Source organism: Scomber scombrus, chromosome 8, assembly GCF_963691925.1.
Source record: "Scomber scombrus chromosome 8, fScoSco1.1, whole genome shotgun sequence".
Lineage (NCBI taxonomy): Eukaryota > Metazoa > Chordata > Actinopteri > Scombriformes > Scombridae > Scomber > Scomber scombrus.
Window position 1 is genome coordinate 24,072,434 of NC_084977.1, and position 25,609 is coordinate 24,098,042.

The window sequence follows — 25,609 nt, forward strand, 5'->3', positions numbered from 1 at the left end:
ATGGGTTTATATTTGACTTCAGTAAGTGAAAATGAAAATAGGAGGGCATTAAATAACTACCTACATGCTAACTCTTGTTTAAAACACATAACCAAGACAGGAACATCCAGACAAGCCATGACAAGCTAATCAACATTTTTCAATTATGCAGACCGGCAAATATGTGGTTGTGTACTTAACACTACTGACAGACATGATTCTTTAATTAAAATATATTTACCACCAGAGGGCTCGTGAGGATGTGATGTGGCTCTCAGGCTCCTGAAGTTGCAGTGAGCATAGTGTGGGAGGCTTGATTCAGAGCAGTTTGTCTCCAGTGCGTACACACCGTCAGTGAGGTGGGCTGACGGTGAATCACAGCACAGCTCATCCTGCCATGGGAGGTTCAGAGCACCTGCCTGAAGAGAGGCTCCCTCCTCGGGCTCCAAACACAGGGCACCTGCTCGGAGAGAGGCAGGGGGGTTAACAGAGGTTCAACACACTGATGTTAACTACAGAATATATTCACAGTGTCCTCATATTAAAAACTTTGTGACTTATTTTTCTGTGTACAACATAATCAATGTTTATACAATGTGAGCAAAGGAACAACAGCAATGGAAGGGCTTTCTGTTTATGTAAAAATCTATTTGTACAAATATATATTTTTGCCTGAGGTTAAGTTGAATTGTTTAAAATGTACCAACAAGTTTCAGTAATAATTAAACATAATTCGATAATTGTACAGTAATCAGATTTCCAGAAAGTAAAAGAACAAAAAAAGCAGAACTGATGGTAGCACATTTAAGTTTAGATGAAGGTCATTTCTAGACTTTATTTTCATTTTGGTTTCTATTCCACAAAAGGTTTTGTAATACAAACGGCTTTTTCTCTCTATTTAGAAAGAGGAAATATGTAACGCCCATGCTTTGAAACAATGAGAAAGGGAAAAATGTGAGAGTTGGACAAAGGCTTTGTTAGTGCACACCTGACATGTTATTGATTTGGTCCAGGTGAAAGTCATCACGTAGGTTTGGCAGCTGGTAGTAAATAATGTACTCTATTGTCAAAGGAGAAGTTTTCATTTTGGCAGCTCTAACCATACAAGCCATACACAGGGGAAATCTGTCGTCTGTAACACAATATATCTCAAGGAGCCATATGTCAACAATGGTATAAGACTGTAGTGTCCAATGTCATGGGATATAACACATCATAACCATTGTCACCTCTTTAAAAGCTGAGTGCTATCACAGAATGAAATGCCAGTTGAAAGCTTAATTACTACCAATAACTGAAAAGCCATTAGGTATTTCAGGACTGGACACAAATACTACCTCTATCTAAGAAGACTGACATTCACACTGGTAAGTCATATTGATGTGTTTTGACAGATTACAAATAATACAGTCAAAATGTTCAATCTGTAAGGTATGGGTTAGGTTTGTTAAGCACTATTTCTTTATATTTGGCATTAAATTCTGATTTGAGATCAGTAAGAGTTTGTAGGTTTTTTGGGGATAATCTACGACATAGAATAATGTGTCATCTGCATAAGAGAAAACGTAGACTGATTTATAGATTAACTGATAATGATATTCAAAATGGCAAAAAAAAATTATATCATCTAATTCCTCTGAATTAAATGATATAATCTGATGATATAATTTGCTATGCCTGAAAGACAAGTTAAAATGTCAGAGGTGCAAAGCTGCCATCTACTACAATGCATTCAAATTACTTACTGACATGATGGCAGATAATACAAGAGAAGCACAAAATTAGCTCCTTGTATAAGCTGCTATAACTTCATCTCTACCATTCCTGTCACCACTGTATACTTTGTGTCAGACTCTTATCTACTGGGAATAAAGCCTTAATAATTCCATTTTACAATATAATTGTCCAAGCACAGTGAATGCCTCATCCTTAATTTAATAGCATCCCTTGACTACACTTTAATTTGCTGTATAGACACGTGCAATATTTAAGGTTGAGGAGAGAAATAATGTGATCAGTGACGATGGATTGTTTGGAGCATAACTCACCATGGGACACCAGGAAAATATGCATCAGGACTGACAACATTACAGACTGAACCCTGTAGAGACAAAGAGGACATGAGAAATAATGGATGGCTGGAAGAGATAAACCACAACGGTACGACATGAATTAAGAAGTAAAAACAAACTACTACTACGAAAACAGTTGCGCAAAAAAGCGAGCAAGGACAGAATTTGAATGAATCAGGTATCAAGGTAAGTAGTAGTTGATTTAAGTTTATTATATGAACATAATGCAGTCTTTAATAGAGAATACACTTGAAGCAGCCTTTTGAATCAGCTGGAAATAGGTGTTAAAATTACATTTTAATTATTATTTCCAAATCTGATGAGAAAATATAAGATATGAGAAAACAGTGGGAGGTTTGGGTGTGTATGCCACTGTGAGTAGTATCCCGTGTATCACAGTTCCACAGACAGTTGGAGAACTGGTTTACCAACTTCTCTGCAATGACTCATCTGACACAAAGCTTTTCCTGTGAAGCACTCTAAAACAATACACTGGACACTAGTTCAAATTAATGACTTGTGTACTGCTGTCCACACCTCCAGTAGGTTATTAACAAGTTTGGGTTGTAGGTGTGTGTAAGTCAACAAGTCATTACTCCAGTGACATCTCACTTGTAAACCCTTGCATTAACATTGTAGTGAGAGTGAAAGTGTCTGAGTTTGAAGTATTCCCAGGAAATTGTGTTGAATCTACATGTTGAACTACAGTCAATGAAGTGCGACTGAAATAAATGTTGTCTAATATAGTTTAACTTTTTAACAATGTTTAGTCAAATTTTAATCGGCATCAATTTTGAGATTTCAAATGTTTTATTATACGATTTATGTTGTTAATTGGTTACTTTATGATCATGACTAATCACAATCTTTGGATGCTGGACAATGTTAGTGTTATTTAATCTCCCCAAATCTAAATACAGTTCAATTAATTTAAAACTACTGTTCTGAGATTGAATGACACCCACATTCACACAGATCTGTAGTGGGCATATTGGTCTGTATACTGCAATACTTACATTGTTGTGTTCATAACTTGAGCATGGCCTAGCTGGGCTTTGCCTGAGGTGAATCTCACTGAGGAGAGAAAGAAAGAAACAGAGGAGGTTTTGCTTGAGGTGATTAAAAAGACAGATTTGCAGCAGTGCTACAGGTTAGTACATTTTGACTCCAACAGGAATAAAAAAAGGCCCGACCCCTGTCGTAATCGGAATAAATAGGGGTAACACATTAAGGGGCAGCACTTGAATTTTTAAAAAAATCCTCATAATTCCTCCTGGAAAAGATGCAGAACACAACGATGACAGAGGCAATTTTTTTTCCAGCAGTGGCATAAGAAGACAGCAAAGGATTTCTCAGACACATCCAATTTCAGATGCAGATCTCACTGATCGGAGCACCTCCCACTCGCCCCTTGACTGATAAGATAATGCACAACAGCTGTTCATTCATGAGAATAGAAGATTCTGCCACACATTACGCAGTACAAGGAAGGAATATTGGAGTAAAATCACATTTTTATGTTGAACATGTCTCTGCTCTCTAGAGGTCAACAATATATGCAAGAAATATTTCCATAAGGACAGTTCCTTAGATAACACGGATCTATTTAATTAGTATTTTCTCTGCAACTTGAAATCCAACCTTCAATTCACTTAGGACATGTTAACTAACCCAAACATTTCTAGTATTGATAAGATGTTTTTTTCTCTATTTTGATACTGCCTTTCATAATAAAGCTTTCCTTTGCTTGAATTTTTATCCCAAACAAAAGCATCGATGCAATTAATTGATACAGTGTGACAGCGACTTCAAACAAGCCAGTGGCCACACTTATTAATTCATTGATATGCTAGACCAAAACAAACCCAGTAGACAGCCCCTGGATGAGTTAGTGTGGGGGATCAAACCAGGAACTGTGTGTTCAGTACATGCACAAAGGTGATCATTTGCAAATCAGTTTCTAAATGTGCACGGAAATTTGTGAATATGTAGAACAGTCTGTCAGCATGTCATATGATCCCCTGGAAAGAGTAACCGACTGCCAGATAGGATGCATAAATAAACAAAAACAACACAATGAATTGGATGCAAAGCACCATCACCTGCACAAGCAAAGACTGCAGGTCAGAATAACATGTGAAGAAGACTGAGCAGCATCTCATGTATTTGAACACATCTCATGAACGGTACGCCACACACCTCTAATCACCTTCCAGACTCACACAGCTGACTGAGTCTGACAGCATCAGTAGCAGAATGGGAGACATAATGAACTGTCGAGCAGAGTTTTTAACACCAGAAAGAAAAGTCTCTGTTTTACCTGAAACAGAGATTACTGTGATTGATTAACTGAAAAACTCAAAACTGCACATTTTGGTGGACTTTGTGGTGTTGCTTTAAAAAACAGAACTGGTAAATGCTTTACGAACGATAACTGAACATTTTTTTCAGTGACAGTAACCTCAGGTCAATAAAGTTTGAAATCAGTTATACTGAAAAGTTGCCATTTCTCCAGTGAAAGAGGTTTCTGGAGTCATTTTCAACTGTTTCTTCTTGAAACCAGCGAACAACATACTGTATGTTGAAGCTATTGCATTCAGAATTTCACACATTAATTACTTCTCTACTTTACCCTTACCCTTTTTTACCCTCACAGGCAGAAATGTCAATATTAGCCCCAGGTGGTAGTAAAAGGTTTCATCTTAATTCTAATTTGCATGACTGAAAGAAGCAGGATCCCGGAACTGTATAGCCCCATGCCAATGAGAAGTTCCAACCAATCACCATGTTGAGGCAAAACAGCAGTGAGGAGAGAGGAAAAAAGAAAGATAAATAGTCTAGAACAGGATGACTAATCTCTGCTCAGGATATCTTTTACATTGATTACAAAACAAGTCTGATTACCTCAGCCTGCAGGCATTGTTATGCTATAAAAACAGATCTCATTAGGCTGATATGGTCAAACTCAAAACCTTTGATTCACAAACAAGCAATATCTTAAGACAACACCCTCACTAAAGGACCAGCAGTGATGCTCTATTCATATGTTTCAGACTCCTGCTTCCTCATCTGCTTTGGAAACAATTAGATTAGGCCATTTTGAAACTATTTTCCACATGCAAGGGAAGCTCTGTCCTCCCGGAGGACTTCACCTCGCCAACTATTCATCTTGGTGTGACTCACTGCCCTGCCAGTCTGTGCACGGGAGGCGCGCCACAGCTTGTTTCCCCCCTCATCATCATCAGCAGCAGCAGAAGCAGCAGTCAGTTTTTGAAGTTGTTAGGTGAAATGTTAAATTAATGTGTCGTTAAGTTACCATTTCTGATGACTTTTCAAATACTGACAAGTTTTACATCATGAAAAGTGCACCAAGAACAAGGAATATGAGAAATATGATTTTCTTTTTAAACAACACATCTCACCTTCAGACAAGTTATTAAAAACGCACTGCAGTTGTTGGACAATAGATCATGCAAAGAAGAGCGTCATTATAACAGTGCTGTCACTTATAGAGGTAAGATGGGAAAATGTCACCGGGGGAAAAGTACATGAGGGGTGAAACCACTCAAGCTGCCAGTTTGACAGAAGTGGGCGAAACATTCCGCATGTCCTTGTGAAGAAAGAGGGACGAGTGTGAATGAACAAAATACAGACACACACATTTTGGTTATTAGAAACGTCAAAGGTGAGATTAACCGGTAATAGTGTGACCTTACATCGCTCCGGGAGCTGTCCTCTGATCTTGTGGTCGCAGGTTTCCTCTTATCCGAGTCAGAGCTCATTCAAGGTAAGTTTAAATCCTCAGTGGAAATGTGCGCGCTTCTGTAGCAGTTCAATGTCCATGGCTGAGACTTGAGCGCAACAACAATGAGGAGGATTTCCCGGTGAGTCGAGACGCCGCCGAGGTTTCCTTGACGTATAGTCGACCTGCCCGGCTGAGGATAAGTCTACAGACTGGAGCTGAGAGAGTGAGGAGAGAGGCTCCCACAGTCACAACAGCGCCCAGCCCACTGTGTTGCGTTCAGGGACACCTCCGGAAACCCAAGACTCTACACATTAAAAGGCCATTTGTTAGGGAGTAAAAAACAACCCGTATGGTACAACATGTGGGCTAATGGTGGAAAGCAACTAGATAGTGTTTTTTGCCTGTTTTCACTTTTTATTTTTACCCTCATTTTAGGGTAGGCTACTTCATGAGTGTATTTCTACTCAACTATTCAGGTTATTTGGCAGCTGGAGGCAATATTGAAGGATAGGTTTAAACATATTCAAGTCTTAAAACAGCAGTCTGGTGCCCATATGAACACTGAAAGAGGTTTTACTCACTGTTATCATTCCTCCTGTTCATACTGGCTATTAAAATATCTTTCCTTCAAATGTGCTTGTAAGTGATTGTGGCCAAAATCCACAGTGTGTCCACTGTTAGTCTGTACCAAAATGTTTATCTGCAGCTTATATGAGGCTTCAGCTGTCTGAGTTAGTTATATCAAGTGGATATCTACTGCATTTACAATCTTTTTAGCACATGATTCCCTCTTTGTGGGCCCTTGGACAGTGTTTCTCTGTTGAGCTACAGTGGAAGTATATTAAGAAAAAGAGAGACTTTGGCACTAAAAAGACTGTAACTTTGAAAGGTATCTACTTGATTTGACAAATGTTAATGACTGAAGCTTCAGATTACTTGAAAAGTAGTGAACCTGTCCTTTAATATCACAAATTCAGGCTTTATGTTTAAATCGTATGGCCTTTTATGAAATATGATGCATTGTAAATGATTCAACATTACTACAGTGAATTTAGAGGGGCAAAATATTTATGTTTTTGCTTTTTGTTCATTTGTGTATTTTCTTTTGGTCATTTGTCTAAAGAACATCCCACTTTCAACTATCATAAGGAATGTAACACAAAATTCGGCTCCCTAGTCACATAAACACCCCCTTCCCCTTTTGATCTGTGATTTTCAAACATCATTTTTACAAACAAACACTCTTATCAACAACTGAACACCATTTCTTTCATTTGTATTTATGGATACCATTTCAGATGCATAAGAGGAACCTTGTACTATACTGCATAAATAAGACAGCTACAGAGAACAGTGCACTGTTAAAGTTTGTATGTATGTATGTTCCTAATGCATAAATCAATTCTAAAAAATTAAAAATGTGCTGTTCATTTAATCTTTGGGATGCCACTGCATGTTGGTGATAAGTAAACAGTTGGCAACGTGAAGCAATCAACAGGCTCTTCTCTATTCCTCCGAATTCCACTCCCTTCTGCTGTATCTGTCTCTCTATTGACAAAAACTGACTTCCAAGAAAAGGCACTATCTGTTAAAAGAAACACTCTACTTTCACAGGTCTATGATACAAACATGTATTTGTATGGTGCGCAGGACAGTTTAGTGATTTCATGCACACTTCTGCTGACATTCAACTTTTTTCTTTAATTTTAAATTCAAGTAGCCCACTGTTTTAGCGCTGGAAAAAAGTCTCCATCCAGATGTGGATCCTTGGCCACACCACTAAGTCAACCTTAGTTTTCCAAATGCAAACAGTCAGCCCGCTCAATAATCCGTTATTTGAATGGAAAGAATGTCTGTATATCTGTTAACCATACTGGGAGTTCCCCATTATAAGTCTGTAGAGTCAATAGTGAATGATTTTGTTGTCATGGGTGTCCTGGCCCATACGTCAGACCATGATTCCCAAAACTTTCACAGAACACCAGTTGAAATTATAGAAAATGCTTTATAAATGCTGTCTGGTGTCTCCTAAAATACACCTTTAAATTGCAGATGTTGAGTGTACGGTCAAACAGAAACATAGACGAGAGAAGACTGTATGCTGCATAGATGAAAAAGATGATCCATGTCACTGAAAAACACAAGTGTTGTCTGTGTGATCAGAGTAAAGATGGCAATTTCCAGAGAAATTGATTAAACAGGGCTGAACTCATACGCTTTTTAAAAAATCTGTGTTTCTGACACAAGTAAGAAAACTACATCTGCTAATGAAGACTGAATGAAAACTTCAGAACAAGTTAGTACTACAGCTAGATTGGTTTGTCAGTATCTTTACAGCTGTAATGAACCATTTCAACTCCATAAATTAACTGACAGTCATTTGACTTTTTAACAAGAATGAATATCGATGTGCAGATGCTTATTTATTATGGTTTTTCTTCTGGTGTTCTGTAGGGTCATGTAGCTTTCGCTCTTATGTCTGAATCAATGCAGAAAGCTTCCCTACACATTAAACAGCTTGTTTTTGTAAATAGCTGTCTGCCCAGGTGTATCTAGGACTGAACTGCATATGTTGTGCCAGATAGACAGATGTACTATAACGACAGATGTGAGTGTTCTACATTTGTGGCATTATGGAAAGTATCATGTAGTGACTGTGGCTGTCAGAATTTATGAATACTGTGATTAAAGCAAATAAGTGTACTATGGTGGTAGGTTTGAATCCTAATTAATGCTTCTAATTATGCTGCCATTGGACAATCCATGCTGCTGGAGTTTGGAAAGGTGGCTTTAAATGGCCACAGTGTTTTAGTAGTACTAGTACACACGAGACAACAACAAAGGAAAAAAAGACAGGCATTAGGCAGTATAGTGCTCCATCATGCAATATAATACCCTGTGTTTGCCAGAACGGTGTGCTTGTGTAATTTGTATTCATTATGTTGTGGAGACAAAAATCTCTGTACGAGGACTAATTTCTGGTCCCAGAGTAGGTATATCAATTATTTTGATAAGACTTCGTTTTAGTATTGAGGTTAAAATTACTAGGTTAAGACAATTAATGTAATCAGTACAATGTCCCCACAAGAATAGTTAAATATTAGTAGATTTATTGATTTGTTGGAATAAAACTTCCCCACATGGGTAACTATTTATTTTAAGACTAGACTTGGTTTTGTGGTCTAGATTTGAAACATCCATCAGTTTTATATACCTGAGGAGCACCTTGGAAAGGTTACCAGTTCATAACAAGCCCAGTGACATTCACATTCACATTCACATTCTCATAGGTTATTCAGAGCTTCCCATTCATCCAACATGTCTGTCTTTAGACTGAGGAAGACAACTGGAACATCTGTTGGAAACATGAAAGCAATTCTTGCAAGTTCACACAGAAAGGACACAGCTGGCCGACAGAAGGATATTCTTGCAATGTAGCAACATGCCCAGGAATTATGTGTAGGCTGAGGTTGTGTTAAGGCAGGAGGAAGTTTGAAGTAAGTTAGAATAGTAAGGAACAAAAGCAACGAATGCAAGTCAATTAATTTCCCTCCTTCAAGTATTGTGGTACACGTTTTTGTGTGTGCTTCAGAGACACAGTGAGATATTACTTAGCTGCAGTCACAATCAAACTTTATGACGTAGAAAGATGCGTCATTGTGTGCTTGCATATATTTTAAGCGGGAGTAGATTAATTTGCAAATGGATCTCCTTGATCTGCGTCATTACGGGGGTACATTACTTCACTTTTACAGCCCACTGATCTTTACAGAGATGGATTTGACTCATTGTCAGCCTTGCATTGTTCTGCCCTTGAATACTTCAAAGGGTGTCAGGAAAAAGCAGAGAGTGTTAGTTAAAAAAGAAAGAAAGAAAAGAAAAAAGAGCAGACAAATGGGATGAAGTCTTCTGAGATAAATAAATAAGTAAAAATCCTTTAAAAAAAACCCTTCACTGTTAGATTAGCAATAGAAGCTGACATAGTTCAGATAAAAGTGACACAGCTACCACCCCTGAAGGCTGGAAATTCACCTAATCTTGATCTTTCTTGTTTTGGACCATAATGATCCAATCTGTAGATGTACATTTCTCTGATGTTTGATTAATGAGGTGGTCGTGCTTTGTTTGGAGCATTGCTTTATGCTTCTGTAACAATGGACGTTCTCACTAATGAAGGGCAACAATTACTGCTAGCAAATTTCTCATTGACATGCATTTGATTACAATGCAGTTAAGAGTCACAGAGGTCTGTTTTGGTAGTTTTCAGACAACATATTTTCAGTCTGGTTTCTTAATGTCATCACATGTGTATATGTAAACTGAACGTTTGATGTACTTTTCATGTTGTTATCTGTTTTTTGGCAATACATCTGCGTTTGTGTGTGTGAGCACTTCTTGAGCGACTAATAACTGGAGTCAAATTACTTTTACATGCCATATTTAGCCAATTAACTTTATTTGATCTGATAACTTTTAATGAATATCATCAATTGAACCTTTTATGCAAGGCAAAAAAAGCTCTCCACCAAGAAATATTCTTTAAAACACAATTTAACTCATTATTTCTACTATGACCGAGTAACTCATTATCCAAAATTATCTATTTCAATTATAAAACATGTGCTGGTAGATGCAGACAGTCAACGTTACTCAGAAAATCAACATTTTTTGAGCCATTCTTTGAGCCAATGCTCATAGCTTGTGAAGTTAATTCTGTAAAGCATGATCACTAACGCCTCCTCAACTGCCTTTTAATTCCTGCCTCCCAATATATTTCTTTCTTTCATCTTTCATAGCACAGGGTTAAAGGGAAATATGAGATTCACAAAAATTAGGTTAAAATGTAAGGTTCACTGATCAGAGAAAAGCGCAACTGCAGTAGCATCCTCGCGTGCGCATTTTAAATGAAGGGATGACATCATTCACTGCAATGGCATCATCCCCTACCAGCCTGAAGAGAATGACATCATCCTCGTGGTATGTCATCCTCTAGTCAAAATGTTTGTGTGGTGCAAAAAAATAAATACATTGATAATAATAACAACAATGTGATAAAAGCTTATTATTAAAAGCTTATTTTATTCTTTTTAACGGCCCTCTGTGCACTGCTGTGTGAAAGGTGCTCATGAATAATTAATCAGATTGCACAGTATGCCAGAAAAAAATATCCTCCCGGGAGGGGGAGGGGGATTACATACCATGAGGATGATGTCATGCTGGCAGACTAGCTGGAATGATGTCACTGAAGGGGTTGTCATCCCCTTATTTTGAATCCCTGCATGAGTCTGCTGCAATGTGATTCCCCTATACCAGCAGCCTGTTTTCACATGTATATTACATCTCTATGATCACTGAAGGATGCAGTGTAACCCTATTTCACATTATTGGCTGTGAATCTCATATGAATCTCGTCTATAAAAAGGAGGAAATAAGGTGGGAAATAAGAACAGATGAAGGCATATAAAGAGAGCATGCTCTGCAAGAATAACCTCATGCCATGAGCACTTTCAGGTGTGCGTCACTGTTCTTTTAAATGGTATTTACTGTAGCTGAGTATGCCTTTTTGCTGTTTTTACCGAAAGTTAGAGGAGAATATCGATACCTCTCTCATATCTATGTGGTAAATATGAAGCTAAAGCCAGCACCCACTTACCATAGCCAGTTAGGGGGAAAAGATAGCGTAGCTCTGTCCAAAGATAACTATTACCTCTATAGCTTAGTAATTAACACATTGTATCTTGTTTGTTTAATCTATACAAAAACCAAAGTGTAAAAATAACAATTTGCTTCCTAGGAAGACTCCAGGAAGCTTTAGAGATGCAGGTAGGCAGAGTTTGTCCCTTTTGGGCACAGCCAGACTAGCTGTTTCAGTGTTTTTAGTAATTAAGTCTTTATGCTTCGATATCTCAAGAAATCTATTGTGCTGCCTTCAACTGGAACTTGTGAGCTTATGGTTACAAAATGGGAAGTCACATACAAAATATGCTTGACGTTTAAGTGGTTAAGTCATTGCTGGGCAACATGGACGAAAAATGTTTGCTACATTAGCTAATATTACAGTTACAGTTGGCGTCTAGAGGCCACTGAGGCTAACAATTTAGCTAGCGAGCAAGCAGGTAATGTAATGCAGGAAATGCAAAGGGAACAACATCAACTATATGACTAGAATGACAATATATTAATTTACCATCCACCAAAAAAATTAACTTCCATGGTCTGCACCATTTTTTAAAACATCAACAAAACGTCACAATTCGTGAATGTGGACCTTAAAGAAAATATTCACTTCCAAAGTCGTGAATGACGGGGGTGTTCATGTGGATTCTTCTTGTGAACACAGTAAATACAACCCCATTGGAAGGCAGCATTAGTGTGAATGTTGTCCTGACACAAACCCAAACAGCAAGTCCAATACCTTTTTACTTAAGCACAGATAACAGATACAAACAGCTTCACTTGACGAAAAAAAAGGTTTCATCAGGGCCAGGAAAAAGTCAACATCCACTGTTAGGATGTCCACTGATGTCTGAGAAAAAAAAGTGGGTCATCAGTCTGCTCACTCCTCTGGGAGGACTGCATGGAAGAACCCATCTCTGGAGACAGTGAGAGGAAAAGGCTAAAGTATGCAGAGTTCAGTAGCATTTTATTTGACAATCTACAGGGCCAGCAAGTAAATGTGAACAATCAGACCAAGGGAAACTTTTTGTAAATTAATTTCACTTCTTTCTTAGAGCAGCACAGCATTTGGATCAAAGCTGGTCACTTTCTGTGTCAAGATACAATGCATACAATATATAAAAAATATACCCATTACTCTACAGCTCTATATCAGGATGCACAAGTTCTCAGGTCTCCCCAGTCAAACTTTAAATTTGCTATGTTCCTATTTATAACATCTAATCTGTTTCTTTTTCATTTCTTTATTTTAGTTTGGTTATATTTAATTTGTATTTTCATCTTTATGGAAGATCTATGTACTGAACATCCTCAGTCTTATTTCCATTGGCAGTGTGCCCAGGGTCACACTATGAGGGTGAATGTGTTACTGAGAAGTGCAGCTTTCCCTCCTACCACACTGAAAGAAGTGTTAAGACAAGATACATGTCAAGTAGAGGAAAACTTTATTAATGTGTCTAAAAGTCGAGCAAACTAACACCTCTGTGCAAAAAAAGCAGCTATCACCTCAGACTCAGATTTTTCTTATTTTAAAGCCCATTGTATCTGAAGATGGGCCTAAGTCTGATTGCACATGCTTGTTTATATGATGAATTTATCATTGTGTAAGCAATAGTGTGTGCTGACAAAGTCTGAGTGTGATGACTTTACCAGAGCACAGCTGTATCACGTCTCCACAAAAGCTACGCCTGCTGAAATACAGGCTGACACTGCGTTTCTCAAAAGTTCTGGTTAATACAGCCAGTACATAAACTGACCAAATGTGTGGACCAATCAGCCAGAAAACAATAAAACCTGCTGACGTGTGCCATTCTGTGAAGGTAATGGGATCCAATCGCAAAACTGCCTCATGAAATTCTGTGAAATGAGTATAAACAGGGAGGTTCTGTGACGACAGCATAAACTGGACACAGTTACGCCTACTAGTCATGTGACCTGCCAGGTTAGCTGACAGGTTGCATTCAGACCACTGACTGTAGATTATGTTTGGGGTTGAAGAAAGGCAGATTAAAGAAAATATCAAATGCTGAGGAAGAACTGCATCCTGAGAAATGTAATCTAATTAATAGTAATAATAAATACTTTTCCTGTCATTAACAGGAAAACGCTTACCTAAATATTATATCTTCACTCACAGGAGAAAAAGGGGTTGCATAATGGACAGTTGTCAAAAAGTATAAAGTATGCTTGTCATTGCCTCCTCTGTATATACATTTTAATAAATGTGACCAATTTCATGAATTTTCATGGGACAACACAGTATTTTTCCACTGAATTAACAGAGGAGCTTTTCAGCTGCACAGCTGAACAAGGAGACAGCAACACCTGCCAAATATCAAGTCTTGGAAGAGAAGAGACAGACGGGGAAAGTGTCAGAGAGGCGGAGGAAAAAGAGAGTGAGTCAAGGTAGCCTATGAACAACCAGCATGTGGCACAATAACATTTTAAAGGGGCCTGATGTACTGGCACAACTTAAGGTGTGTTTATGTCTTATTGAAATTACAACACAGGACAAACCTTTCAGCATTCTGTCTTTCTGTTACTTTTTTGTTGAATTAGTCAATTGACAGAAAATGAACCAACAGTTTGGATAACTAATTAATCATTAATCAGGTCATCTCTCTATATAAAAGCAAGAAATCTCTGTCTGTCTGTCTGTCTGTCTGTCTGTCTGTCTGTCTGTCTGTCAGTCTGTCTTTCTGTCTGTCTGTCTGTCTGTCTGTCTGTCTGTCTGTCTGTCTGTCTGTCTGTCTGTCTGTCTGTCTGTCTGTCTGTCTGTCTGTCTATCTGTCTGTCTGTCTGTCTGTCTGTCTGTCTGTCTGTCTGTCTGTCTGTCTGTCTGTCTGTCTGTCTGTCTTTCTGTCTGTCTGTCTGTCTGTCTGTCTGTCTGTCTGTCTGTCTGTCTGTCTGTCTGTCTGTCTGTCTGTCTGTCTGTCTGTCTGTCTGTCTGTCTGTCTGTCCTTCGCATATCTTAAGAACTGCTCATTTCTGCTTCATACCTAAAGGATATATTGCTGGGGACTCAAGCAAGTGCAATGTCAAGTTGTTTGGATGAGTTGTTCGCACAGAGGGGAAAAAACAGAGGAAGGGGCAGTAAAACTAGCTAACAGGAGCACAGACCCATTTGATTGATGGTAGAATCAGCCAATGGAAGTTCAATCTCTGTTTATTCCATTTACTTTATTAACCCGTTATCAATTTAATTAATGCGCTTGTCAGTTGATACATATGCAGTTCTCAAGAAATAATAAGCTATCGACCTGTTCTGAACAGGCACGTTTTGAATGGGCACTGCGCCAGTCACTGAAAATGTAATGTCTTTGGGGTTTGTCAATTTGATCACACTACATTTTTCTTGCTCTGTTTCTTGCATAGAGCTTTGCTAATGTGTTGCAACAGTTTTAGCTGAATTGAGGTGACGTGTACATTTATGACGCAATAATGTTTGTGTGTGTGTGTGAGTGTGAATGCACTTAGCAAAAACTGCCTGCAGTAGTATATGATTCTTATGTCTCACAGTACTTAACAAGACAACCAAAGCTAATAGATGAATGGGTCTTATTAGCAATAATACTCTACCTTTGAAAATGCAAAAGGCTATGTTGTTGGGAAATGTGAAAAAGGCACATCAGCGCCAGATGTGAATGGCTAACATTTGCTAGTGACACCAGCAAAACTGTGGGGTGATTCCACTGTAACATCAGAGACCAAAGCAAAGGGGTGATATTATTTCTTATTCATCCTGTAGTCGTTCTTTTCTTTCTTTATTTGCTTCTATCTCCCTCTCTGTGTCTTACACACACTCTGACATAAGCACATATCATCACACAGCCTGCAGCAGTGTGTGCACTATGATGTGATGAAATGATAGCAAAGTATTGACTGTCGGCTTGTTCTTTGCGCTGCCATAACTGCATCATCAAAGCATGATGGAGTCACTCATAAAACCACAATAACCCCCTCACCCTGGGATACAATCTCCATCTTGTTTCTACACACAGACACAAGCACAGTCATACATTCAACTGTTCTGTCACTTGTTCCACACCAAGTTATGGGCTCATTTACTCACACAGCTTCTCTCTCACTTTCCCCTTTGAGACAGAGAAAATGTGAATTTATAAAGGAGTATCCCTCTTCTTTCCATCTTTCCAGAGAGAAAACAAATATGGAAAGAATTACAGAGAAAGACTGAAGGAGAGAAAATGCTGAGGTATCCCATGCCAAGCCTGTACGTCATCAGATTTTATTATCTAAAATCTAGTGAGCCATCTCCTCCAGCCAGAATAATAAAGAAATAGTGAGGGAGTAGTGCAGGGGACTGATATCTGGTGACCTGTCAAGGTAACATTGAAACTTCTGTCAGCTTGATATAAGTTTTTGACTGCTTGGAATCCAATTCTTGCAAGCATTTTTAGCAAATTGTCCTTATCTACTGATTTTAATTAAACATTTTGTATACAATGGGATGTCCAAAATCCCAGCTCTGTTGTTTTCACAGGTGTAATGGTTTCATGTCATGACAAAAAATATCATGATACCATCTAGATGAAAATTTAAATGGATCAAATTCTTTGATTTTTTGCTTTTATCGTTCGATTTTCTGGAGCTTATCCAGGAAAGGGTCACGGTGGCTTCAGAGGGAGTAAGGAAACTACTCAGTCTTAATTTACACATGAATTTACATATGAGATGTGTGTGTGTGTGTGTGTGTGTGTGTGTGTGTGTGTGTGTGTGTGTGTGTGTGTGTGTGTGTGTGTGTGTGTGTGCGTGTGTGTGTGTGTGTGTGTGTGTGTGTGTGTGTGTGTGTGTCACAATATACATTTTTCTTTGTGAAATGACTTTGAAATTTTAGGTTTATAACTGCAACCGACGGCAGCAACATGTTGGGTTTCCAAGCCACCGGGAGTATTATGTTTTTATATAATGCCCCCAACTCCCCAACCACCTGATCCTGTCTGCACCCACCCAGCAGTGTGCATCAGACAAGCAGCAGGCAATAATATCCAGTCGGCTCTTTCTTTGAGTCATACTCAGTTATCTACCTTAATGTCTCACTAAATCCAGCAGAGGAGAGAGCACCAGTTTTGCACCTTGAGCCAATCAAATGATCTTATTCCCTTTAAATGACTGCTCTGAGGTTATAACACCTGGTAAGGAAGTGTCATCGGAGTTGTACTGAAGCAAAGATTCTCAATATTTTTCTGAATGAAAGTGCTCTTTTTGCTGTCTGGGCCATATAATCTCATATATTACTTAGTTTGTTAGTTTATTCTGCATTCAAATGTTTTCTGAGAAAACAGTTTGCAAATTTGGTTTGAGTTGTTTATTGTCCCCTGTCGTAAATAATTGACGATGTTGTTTATTTTCTTTGTAAACAAACTGCTCCTACATTACGGCTTGTCACGAGCCTAAGAGCAGACATTTTAGCTTTCTTGAGGAAAAAGTTTGATGCCTAACAAAACACTGAAAGGTAAGATGTAAAAAGCAAAAGAGATTGGAGCGCTTGGATAGTCGAGTGGCAGCCTCCCTGGTTCGAATCTGGAAAGGGACCATTGTGCACGTCACTCCCCTCCCTCTCACCCTGTTTCCTGTTGGCCTATCTGCCACTACTGTACTTACAAATACAGGCAAAAAATGCCCCAAATTAAGTCTTTAATAAAGCAAAAGAAATTGAAAGAATGCTAAACATACTAATGCCAGTATATCAGTTCATCTTGGGTTTCTTGAACAGTTTTGTTTATCCAGCCCTGTGTTTTTCCAACTTTCCATTCCAGCTACATTACAATGATTTTTTTAGAGATTGTTTAGAATATATATATATTTTTGCCTTTAATGGACAGCTGATAGTAGATACGCAGACTGAAAACAGAGTGAGAGGCACGGCATGCAACAAGGGCCTCAAGCTGGGACCATTAGGGCCCTGAGCTGTGATATTAATGCACCTTGACATTTCTGATGACCAATACAGATCAAGCACTGAGGACTGAGGACTAGTGTGTGTTTTTATGTTCCTAAATTGAATAAGTTACCACAAAACAAAAAATACAAAACATGGCACATAATCTAAATGGTGAGGATGAATTAGTGTGAAAGCAACAGCAGTGGTAAGAGAGTGCTTGTATGTGGTGGATAAATAAAGATTTAAATAATGAAGAGGACAGCGATAATGGGGAGGAAGCAACACATTGAATTAATCAAAGTAAAAGAATTTCATTTTTACTGAATGTCCATGATGTAGATATTTTCCAATAAGTGTAAATCAGGTGAAGTCACTGCATTACAGTTAGAAGCATTATATTATCCTATACCACAAAACAATAATTGAGGCAAAACACTTTGTTGACAGACCCATAACTCCAGAACATTTGGTCATGATGTGATGATTATGAGTGTTAATGGTGTGGAACCAAGCTGGTGATTCACCGTAAAGCAGACAGACGGATAAAATATAAAAGACACATGCACAGATATAACTGATAGCAGAAGGCTACGTTACCCATGATTCTCAGCCAGCGTTGCTATGGAGAAGAGGACAGTCCACTTTGTGTTACCTTACAAAACTTTTACTATTATATCTAACTATCTACTTGTAATTATTGAATTTATTCCATACTGAATAGGATTTTTGTGTGCAGCTGGTTCATGGAGTTCACCTCCTCCACACAAACACTGACACACACTGACACACACACACACACACACACACACACACATACACACACACACACACACACACACACACACACACACACACACACACACACACACACACACACATGTGTATCAGACACCAAGAGGCATGACAAAGCGTGGGTTGATGACCTGGGAATGGGTTCAGCATTAAATGTAATCTGCTGCTTGGGGGGTTAAGTGCTGTCCGACCAAGGACACGCAGCCTAAAATGTAGACTTTATAGTTCCCTGTTACCTTGAATGGCAATAAGCAGGTATAGAGAATGGATAAATGGAGTTATTGATAAAAGCTTTAATCTTCCATTTTGAATAACCATCCTTTTTGACAGAGTAAAAGCAAGTTCATATAAGATTTGCAACCAGGATTTACTCAGGAAGTACTGAGGTCATCATTGGGCTAAGTCAAAACACATCCTCAGTTGAATTTCTTTTCAGGAAATCAGAATGACAGATACCTATACTACTGCTCAATCCATCGCCTCACCATCAACACTGTGACCTCCACAATGTTCAGCTGAAAGTTTCCATCAACCACCTGCATCTAGACTCCTCAGGTCAATGTTGTCAGCTATTTCTAGATGAAATGAATGAACTTAATGAAGATGCCATCAATGGAATCTTTCTCTGTTGATATTGTTATACACTTCCCAATTGATCTCTCCTTATTGAACTGCTCAACTAACAAAACTCTTGCTCAAGCAATTTTTAATAACGTTTCAGTAACATTATCCCTGTAACTGTAATCAGTACCAGAAGATTATATAGTTATTTCCAGAAAATTATAAGAAAATAGAGAACAGAGCATTTGTTTTCCAACATTAATAAAATCCTGGTGGAGAAGTACTTTTAAAAATGTATTTTGTTGGCCCCTAAAATGAATCACCTTTAAATTTGATTAATAAACTGAGTGTACAATTCCTGGAATATGCCTAAAACAACACACACTATTTATTTAAGTTGCTCACCGTTGAAATTGCACAGAAAAAAATACTGAGGACAAGACCTTAGTGTCCAACAGCCCGGCCTGCAGAGTGGACATGAAAATCAACTTTTAGCTCCTGTGTAAATTCAGCCCTAAAGGTCCAACTGAGGAAATAGCACAGTACAGAGGTCCCTCATCACCATGGAGATGTCTGTGACCATAATCTCACCTTTTGCACTCCTTAGTTTAAATGAACCACACGGGTTGAATGGGAAGCAAATTGCACCCTGGAAAATGACCACGGCTGTTATCTCTGACATAGATTGAGAAACAGGAGGTCGAAGCCAGTCTGGTCAGCTTTTGCCCGAGGCTCATCTGTGGTCAAAGTACCTGATATCAGGCAGTGGCTAGCTCTCAAGTTTAGACCCAATTGTTTGAACATGAGCGGTGAAGATGCAACATTTCTGACACAAAGGTAGAGCTTTGAGGCAGAAAGCAAATTTGGACTTGAATAAATTGTAATGGATTTTCAACACAAGCTTCATATTTTGTGATTTGAAAGGAGTAACTGAGCATTTTATTGTTGTTTAGAAAGAGAAATGAGAAGCAAAATATTTTCCTTGTGTCTGTTGTGTTAAGGGAATAGTTTGACATTTTGGTAAATTATTATTTACCTTCTTGCAGAGAGTTAAGATGAGAGGATGAATACCACTATCATATCCGCAAGTTGAATATGAAGCTACAGCCAGCAGGTGGTTAAATTACCCTGGTCCTGTCTATATACAAAAGAATTTGCAAGCAAGCAAACAGAGCCTCTAAATCTTATTAATGAACAAATTCATCTGACAGCAAGACTCTGGGAGGTTACTGCTCCCTGTCAGTACAAACCCCCCCTTAAAACTGCAACATGACATTTTTACAGTTGATTTACCATTATATATTGTGTTGATAAGAACATTTTAGAGGTGTGCTTTTTAAGCAGGTTAGCTGGTCTCAACTTCTTCCAGTCTTAAGGCTAACTTGGCTAAATATATCATGATTCCAGCTATTTTATTGCAGATTTTAATTGGCTTCTGAATTCAAATATGTACAAACAAAATAGAAAAAGTTATTGAAAGGATTCAATAACCAAAGATTCAGCTTGAGTTCATGTCTCCAGGGAAAGATACAATAAAGGAGAAAAACATTTAATCTAATTGTTTCAGAAAATAGACTAAAAAAATACAATGTTGAACCATTATGTTTCTTCGCAAACAAACAGCAACACAAGAACAACTAGACTCAAGATTAAACCAATAAGAAACTTGACAGTGTTGTTTTAAATGTTCAGTCAGATGGGCAGAGTGTGACAATCATATGAAATGTTATAAATAATGTTATATGAGAAAATTACTCACCAGCTGCCCCGTACCAGAGGATCCACAGAAGCACAAAATGTAAAATAAAGATTGTCTTCCGGCTGACATCCTGAATACTTGTAGTAGACTGGGACCTGGCATTGTCAACAGTACTTGTAGAGAAAATCCTACACACCGAGAGCTTTATGTGGGACTGTGTGTCTCTGGGCATGACAGGCTATTTCTGACTCGGGGTGTCAGAATACACACCAATCCCTCACAACACTGCACAGAGACCAGAATGTGCATGCATGTATTGGCACTAACCTCTGCATCTACAGGTGTAAGTGACTGTAGAAGTGTGGATGGCATGGTTCTGGATAAAAGCCATTTCTATTTTTGTGTGCTTGTTCATGGACTGGATGTTTATATTTGTAGTTGTGGGCACACATGGGATTTTACAGAGACTTAGAGAAACTAGAGCTTTATGCAAAGATTACCCGCTGTCAGTGGTTCTTTTTAAATTTTCCCCTCCAGTTGAGGCACAGAGGGGTTTTCTGTGTGTGTGCACACTTGATCCCATAATTCCTCTGACGCAGTCTAGCCAAGGGCAGCCTTTGGGTTGCAATGCTACACCATTTACAGCAAACTGATCCTAACTAGGCCAAATAAACTCAGGGATACAATCCCTTATCAGTGAGATAGGAAAAAAACCTAGTTCATGTTGTTGTAAGCATTTAAATCAATCATGTTTGTTTAGATAGAGGGTGGGGTGTTCACTGCACTACAACTGATGATAATCAATGTTGTTTTTTTTATTACTACAGTGGATTAAATGATTATGTGTAATGTGAAGAGGTTCACTCCTTGTGTCATCAACTCTGCAGCTAATTTTTTGGTTTTATGAACCACAGTATTTTTTACAGTCCACTCCATACTCTTAGCATCATTTTGGGCCACAGCGGGTAGCTTTGACCGATTGTACACTGCCCATCACCAAACAGAAAACAAAGTTACAGACTAGCTAGTGAACATTGTGGAGCATTTAGCATTTACCAGTTAAGTATTTTCCTTAGGAGCTGGTAGAGAGCAAATCAGAGCTAGAATGAGATTGATTATGAAAACTTATAGATTAATCAGGGGAAGCAGCGAAGGAGAAGAAGAAGAAGAAGAAGAAGAAGAAGAAGAAGAAGAAGAAGAAGAAGAAGAAGAAGAAGAAGAAGAAGAGAGGCAAATAGCAACAAACCCTAACAACAGCCATTTTTGAACTCAAAACCTTTTTTTTAAATGCCTGTAAAAGTTATTAATAAAGTTCTATTGTTGTTTTCCATCACAGCTGCAGTTAGATCTAATCCATGGCCGTGAAGTGTCAGAGCCAAAAGGAGAACCTATTTTTAAACTGCCAGTAAGATGTTTCGTTGTAAAACTGTGCTGACTGAGCAATCACAGAGTTGACCTGCATGATCCCTGAGTAGTTTCATAACACCAAATGACCGTAAATCTTGAGCAGAGCAAATTATCCCCAACTTGATAATGTTGTATTTGTAGGGAAAAATCTGAACATGACCAGTTTTTAAGTTTTATTACTCAGAAATTATGTGAACACCTTTTTGTAACTCTATTCTAAAAAAAAAACAGGTTATTGGAAGAAGGCTTGCATTTTCTGGATTTAGGGTTACATAAGTGTAGAAAAGGTTTAGAGATGTATGGGCTCTGCAACTCAGTAGACATCGGGCCTCTGTTGTTACAAATTAAGATAACGCGTGTGACCTGTTGCTTGTTCTCCTCTGTGAAAGATGAACTTGAGCATGAAATGCCAAAAACAAGATTGAAACTCAATGTAATGTTCTGTTTCTGCTTCCTGTATGAAATCTGCACACACACACACACACACACACACACACACACACACACACACACACACACACACACACACACACACACACACACACACACACACACACACACACACACACAAACATACTAAAGCAGCATGATTCTTCACTCCTATTGCATCACACATGTAGATATATTTCAAAATGCTCTCTGACAAGTCACTGAATGTTGCAAGGAGAGTTTACATTTCATGAAGTTCAGAGTACTTTACTGAATCAGATGTTTAACTGCATAAAAAGTGTAGAAATATGTCCTCTCAGCACAAAGAGAGCAGTGTCAATAAAAATGACTCTAATAAAAAACTCTTGACATTCAAATAGACATAAAACAGATGTCTTTAATCTGTAATATGTTGATGCAAACTAGCTCCTAACATGGTTTGTTTTAGCACCAACATCTCCACCCAAACATTCACTTATTTTCAGTCACTCCATATGTGTTGTTGAAGAACTCCCCCCCCCCTGCTGCAACCATGATATTAACATTTTGGGTATTGAATAAAATATCTTAACTGCTGTTGGATTTGCCATGAAATTTGGTACAGACATTCGTCGTCCGTAGATGATGAATCATTGATTTGGGTTGTCACGTTGCAGAGCTGTTGCTTGGCTGTAGACTCTTCGTTTTGCTATCACTTAACTTTATTTTATAACATTTTTAATATATTTTTAAGACCTTTTAGATTTTTTGAACTGCAAAACACTTTGAAATCAAAGACAGTTATTCCTCTGAGGTAAGTTTTACTACTTTAACTGACATTCTTTATAATGTTTGTGATTGTTTTAAGTAGCATGTCTGTGAGTGTGCAAGATAATTGTTTTGTGATTGTGATGTGAATGAACCATACTGTGATCCCGTGTATATAATATGTTACCTGTCCTCTCTCTCTTGCAAAAGAGATCTTGAGATAAATCAATGAGTTTCCTGAATAAATAAAGCTTAAAAATGATAACATTCATCTTGTATATCTGCTGGTCAATATGGACTTTTGGGGGGTAATTTTCATTGTAGGAAAAATGTCTGCTCAACTGTTCTGTGTGCACCCCGTATTATAGACTAAAGAAAATTAAGTATAAGAATAATCCATCACTACTCCTTTGGATGTGGCAGGTTTAAATTCACCGATGGCCATATTGACCTTGTTTAGTTCTGATTGCCATGTGAAAATGTTTTCTTTTACTGAGTTCCCACACTGGAGGAGTGTATCTTGGGAGACATGAACATTTCCCAGGCATTCAAGACAACAACAGCACAGAGTGTGCTTTATAACAACCCTACGGTTTGTTTTTGTCTTTTTAAGACATTTATTCATATGGTCTTAAGCAGACCGTTACACTGTTTTCCAGAAAACCGAAAATTGTCTTCCTTTTAGGAAGACAGTTACACACAGCCATTCACATAAGAGTCCAGCAGGAGCTTTTTCTTCAAATGAACACTGGAACATTTAGGGGTTAAGTGCTTTTATGAGTAAATTGGCAGTAGTGCTTCACAGAGTGAGTGCACCTTCACAACTTCACAGCTTCTCTGTCAGTATCGATGCATAAAAACAATATTCACTTGATTAAATACCATCTGCCATTTTGCCAAACAAGGTGCGCCCTGTCCAGGTGAACCTTGAATTTATTCACAACACTGTCAACGCTGCTGCGTCAAGAACTGCATGTGATTCATTAGCTTTGATTGGACCTGATTAATAAATGTCAAAGTTCACATGACTTTTTGACCTCACCCTTTGTCTTTACATGATCATTTCTGTTCACAGTGAATTTATCAGTGCTATTAAATGTTTATATTGTTCCTATGCTGTGCTATACTAGAGCCTAAAAACTTCTGGGGCAACTCTGTAAAACTGTACAGAACTAACTATTCAGTTTGGGCATGTAGCTTTTTTCAGGTGATAATCAGTCCCAGATGTGCGTATACTGTAAATATATACATTACTGTTTCAAAATCAATCAATAAGTAAGTGAAACCAATCAAATTAAATTAAATAGATAACCAGTGGTTTGTATGCTCACACTACCTACCTCAGGAAGGATGTTGAGGTGATAACAAATGTTTTTTTCACAGATACAGGCAGGAAAATATGTTCATTGTTGCTCACAGGGTTAAGATACCAAAGATCTTTTCAGGTATGCAGTGTATAGAGCACACAGAGCACTGCATGTATGCTGTCTATGCTTATAATGATTTTTATTAGTGGGGCACTTGCAATGATTTTCTCAAAGATTCATTATTTAAGAAAAGTGTGGTTTACTTTAGCTTTAATAAATGGCAAAACTTCAACTGAAAGGTGACGACTCAGTGGGAAATTATACAGTCCTGAAATCCAAATCTTGAGACTTGGGTTTGTTTATCATATTTTAGGGAATGTGATATCTCAAATAGACACACATAGGATTTTCTAAGTCTGTCAAGTTCTCAAAGGAAAATTTGTTGAAGTAAATAGACCTACTCATTTGAATTGACATATAAAGAGAAATCATCCAGTCCTTTCAAATATAACATATAAGAGCAACTCCCACCGTTAGATTTACTGGTAGCTTTCCATTTTTGTTCATATTGATTATAATTTTCTTGTACATTTGATCATATATCTACATTTAGTAGCAGTAGATCGATTAACCGTCTTGTGGTAACATCCCTGAATATGTCTACATGCTTGTTTATGTTTGACTTACCCCAAATGTAGGCATCCAAATCTCTGCAGATATCAAGACGTTTACCTGAAACTCGTTGTATGTGTATAAGAACTTGACATATAGATGAGATGTGTGCTTAATGGTGTATGGTATAGCAGAAACTAAAACATGAGCCTGTGATAATGGTCTTCATCCATCAGCACTTAATCTCCCTCAGGAAGTGCGTCAGCACTGTCAGCAGAGAGGAGTTAGAGGAGGGAAAATCTGAAGAGTGCAGCAGTAACCGTATTTAACAATGAATCAGTAATTGGGGGGTGGGGGGGGGGGGGGGGGGGTATTTTCAATTACAATAACTTTCCTTTTGGATGGTTAAACAATAAAACTGCAGTCCCATTTTTCCCGGATTTGGGCCCAAGGGAAAACATATGAACCCCTAACTGGTCGCATATGAGAGGAGATTAGATGAAGCACAAGTAGTGAACAGGAGCATTGTAATGCAGCTTGTTGTTACAGCCTTAGCTCATTTACATTAGAAACCTGGTCCCCAACCACAAACTTCACAGCATCATCTCCAAGAAAAATACTTTGTATCATTAATCAATCACTATCTGTATCAAGCAAAGAATACATTTGTATATGGAAAAG

General features: G+C 38.2%; 2 protein-coding genes across 2 annotated transcripts in view; both read right to left on the reverse strand.

The window, feature by feature from the left end:
* Positions 1 to 20,686, reverse strand: part of lepr (leptin receptor) — a 40,916-nt gene extending 20,230 nt beyond the window's left edge. Inside the window, exons 1-4 of the mRNA XM_062424064.1 lie at positions 20,487 to 20,686; positions 3,068 to 3,125; positions 2,028 to 2,080; positions 221 to 439 (exon numbers count right to left, since the gene is read on the reverse strand). Coding sequence (XP_062280048.1) covers positions 221 to 439; positions 2,028 to 2,080; positions 3,068 to 3,125; positions 20,487 to 20,658 — 502 coding nt within the window. The 5' untranslated portion in view covers positions 20,659 to 20,686. The remainder of the gene's footprint in view (positions 1 to 220; positions 440 to 2,027; positions 2,081 to 3,067; positions 3,126 to 20,486) is intronic.
* ak4 (adenylate kinase 4) overlaps positions 1 to 25,609 on the reverse strand; it is a 439,278-nt gene that overhangs the window by 363,150 nt on the left and 50,519 nt on the right. The window lies entirely within an intron of this gene.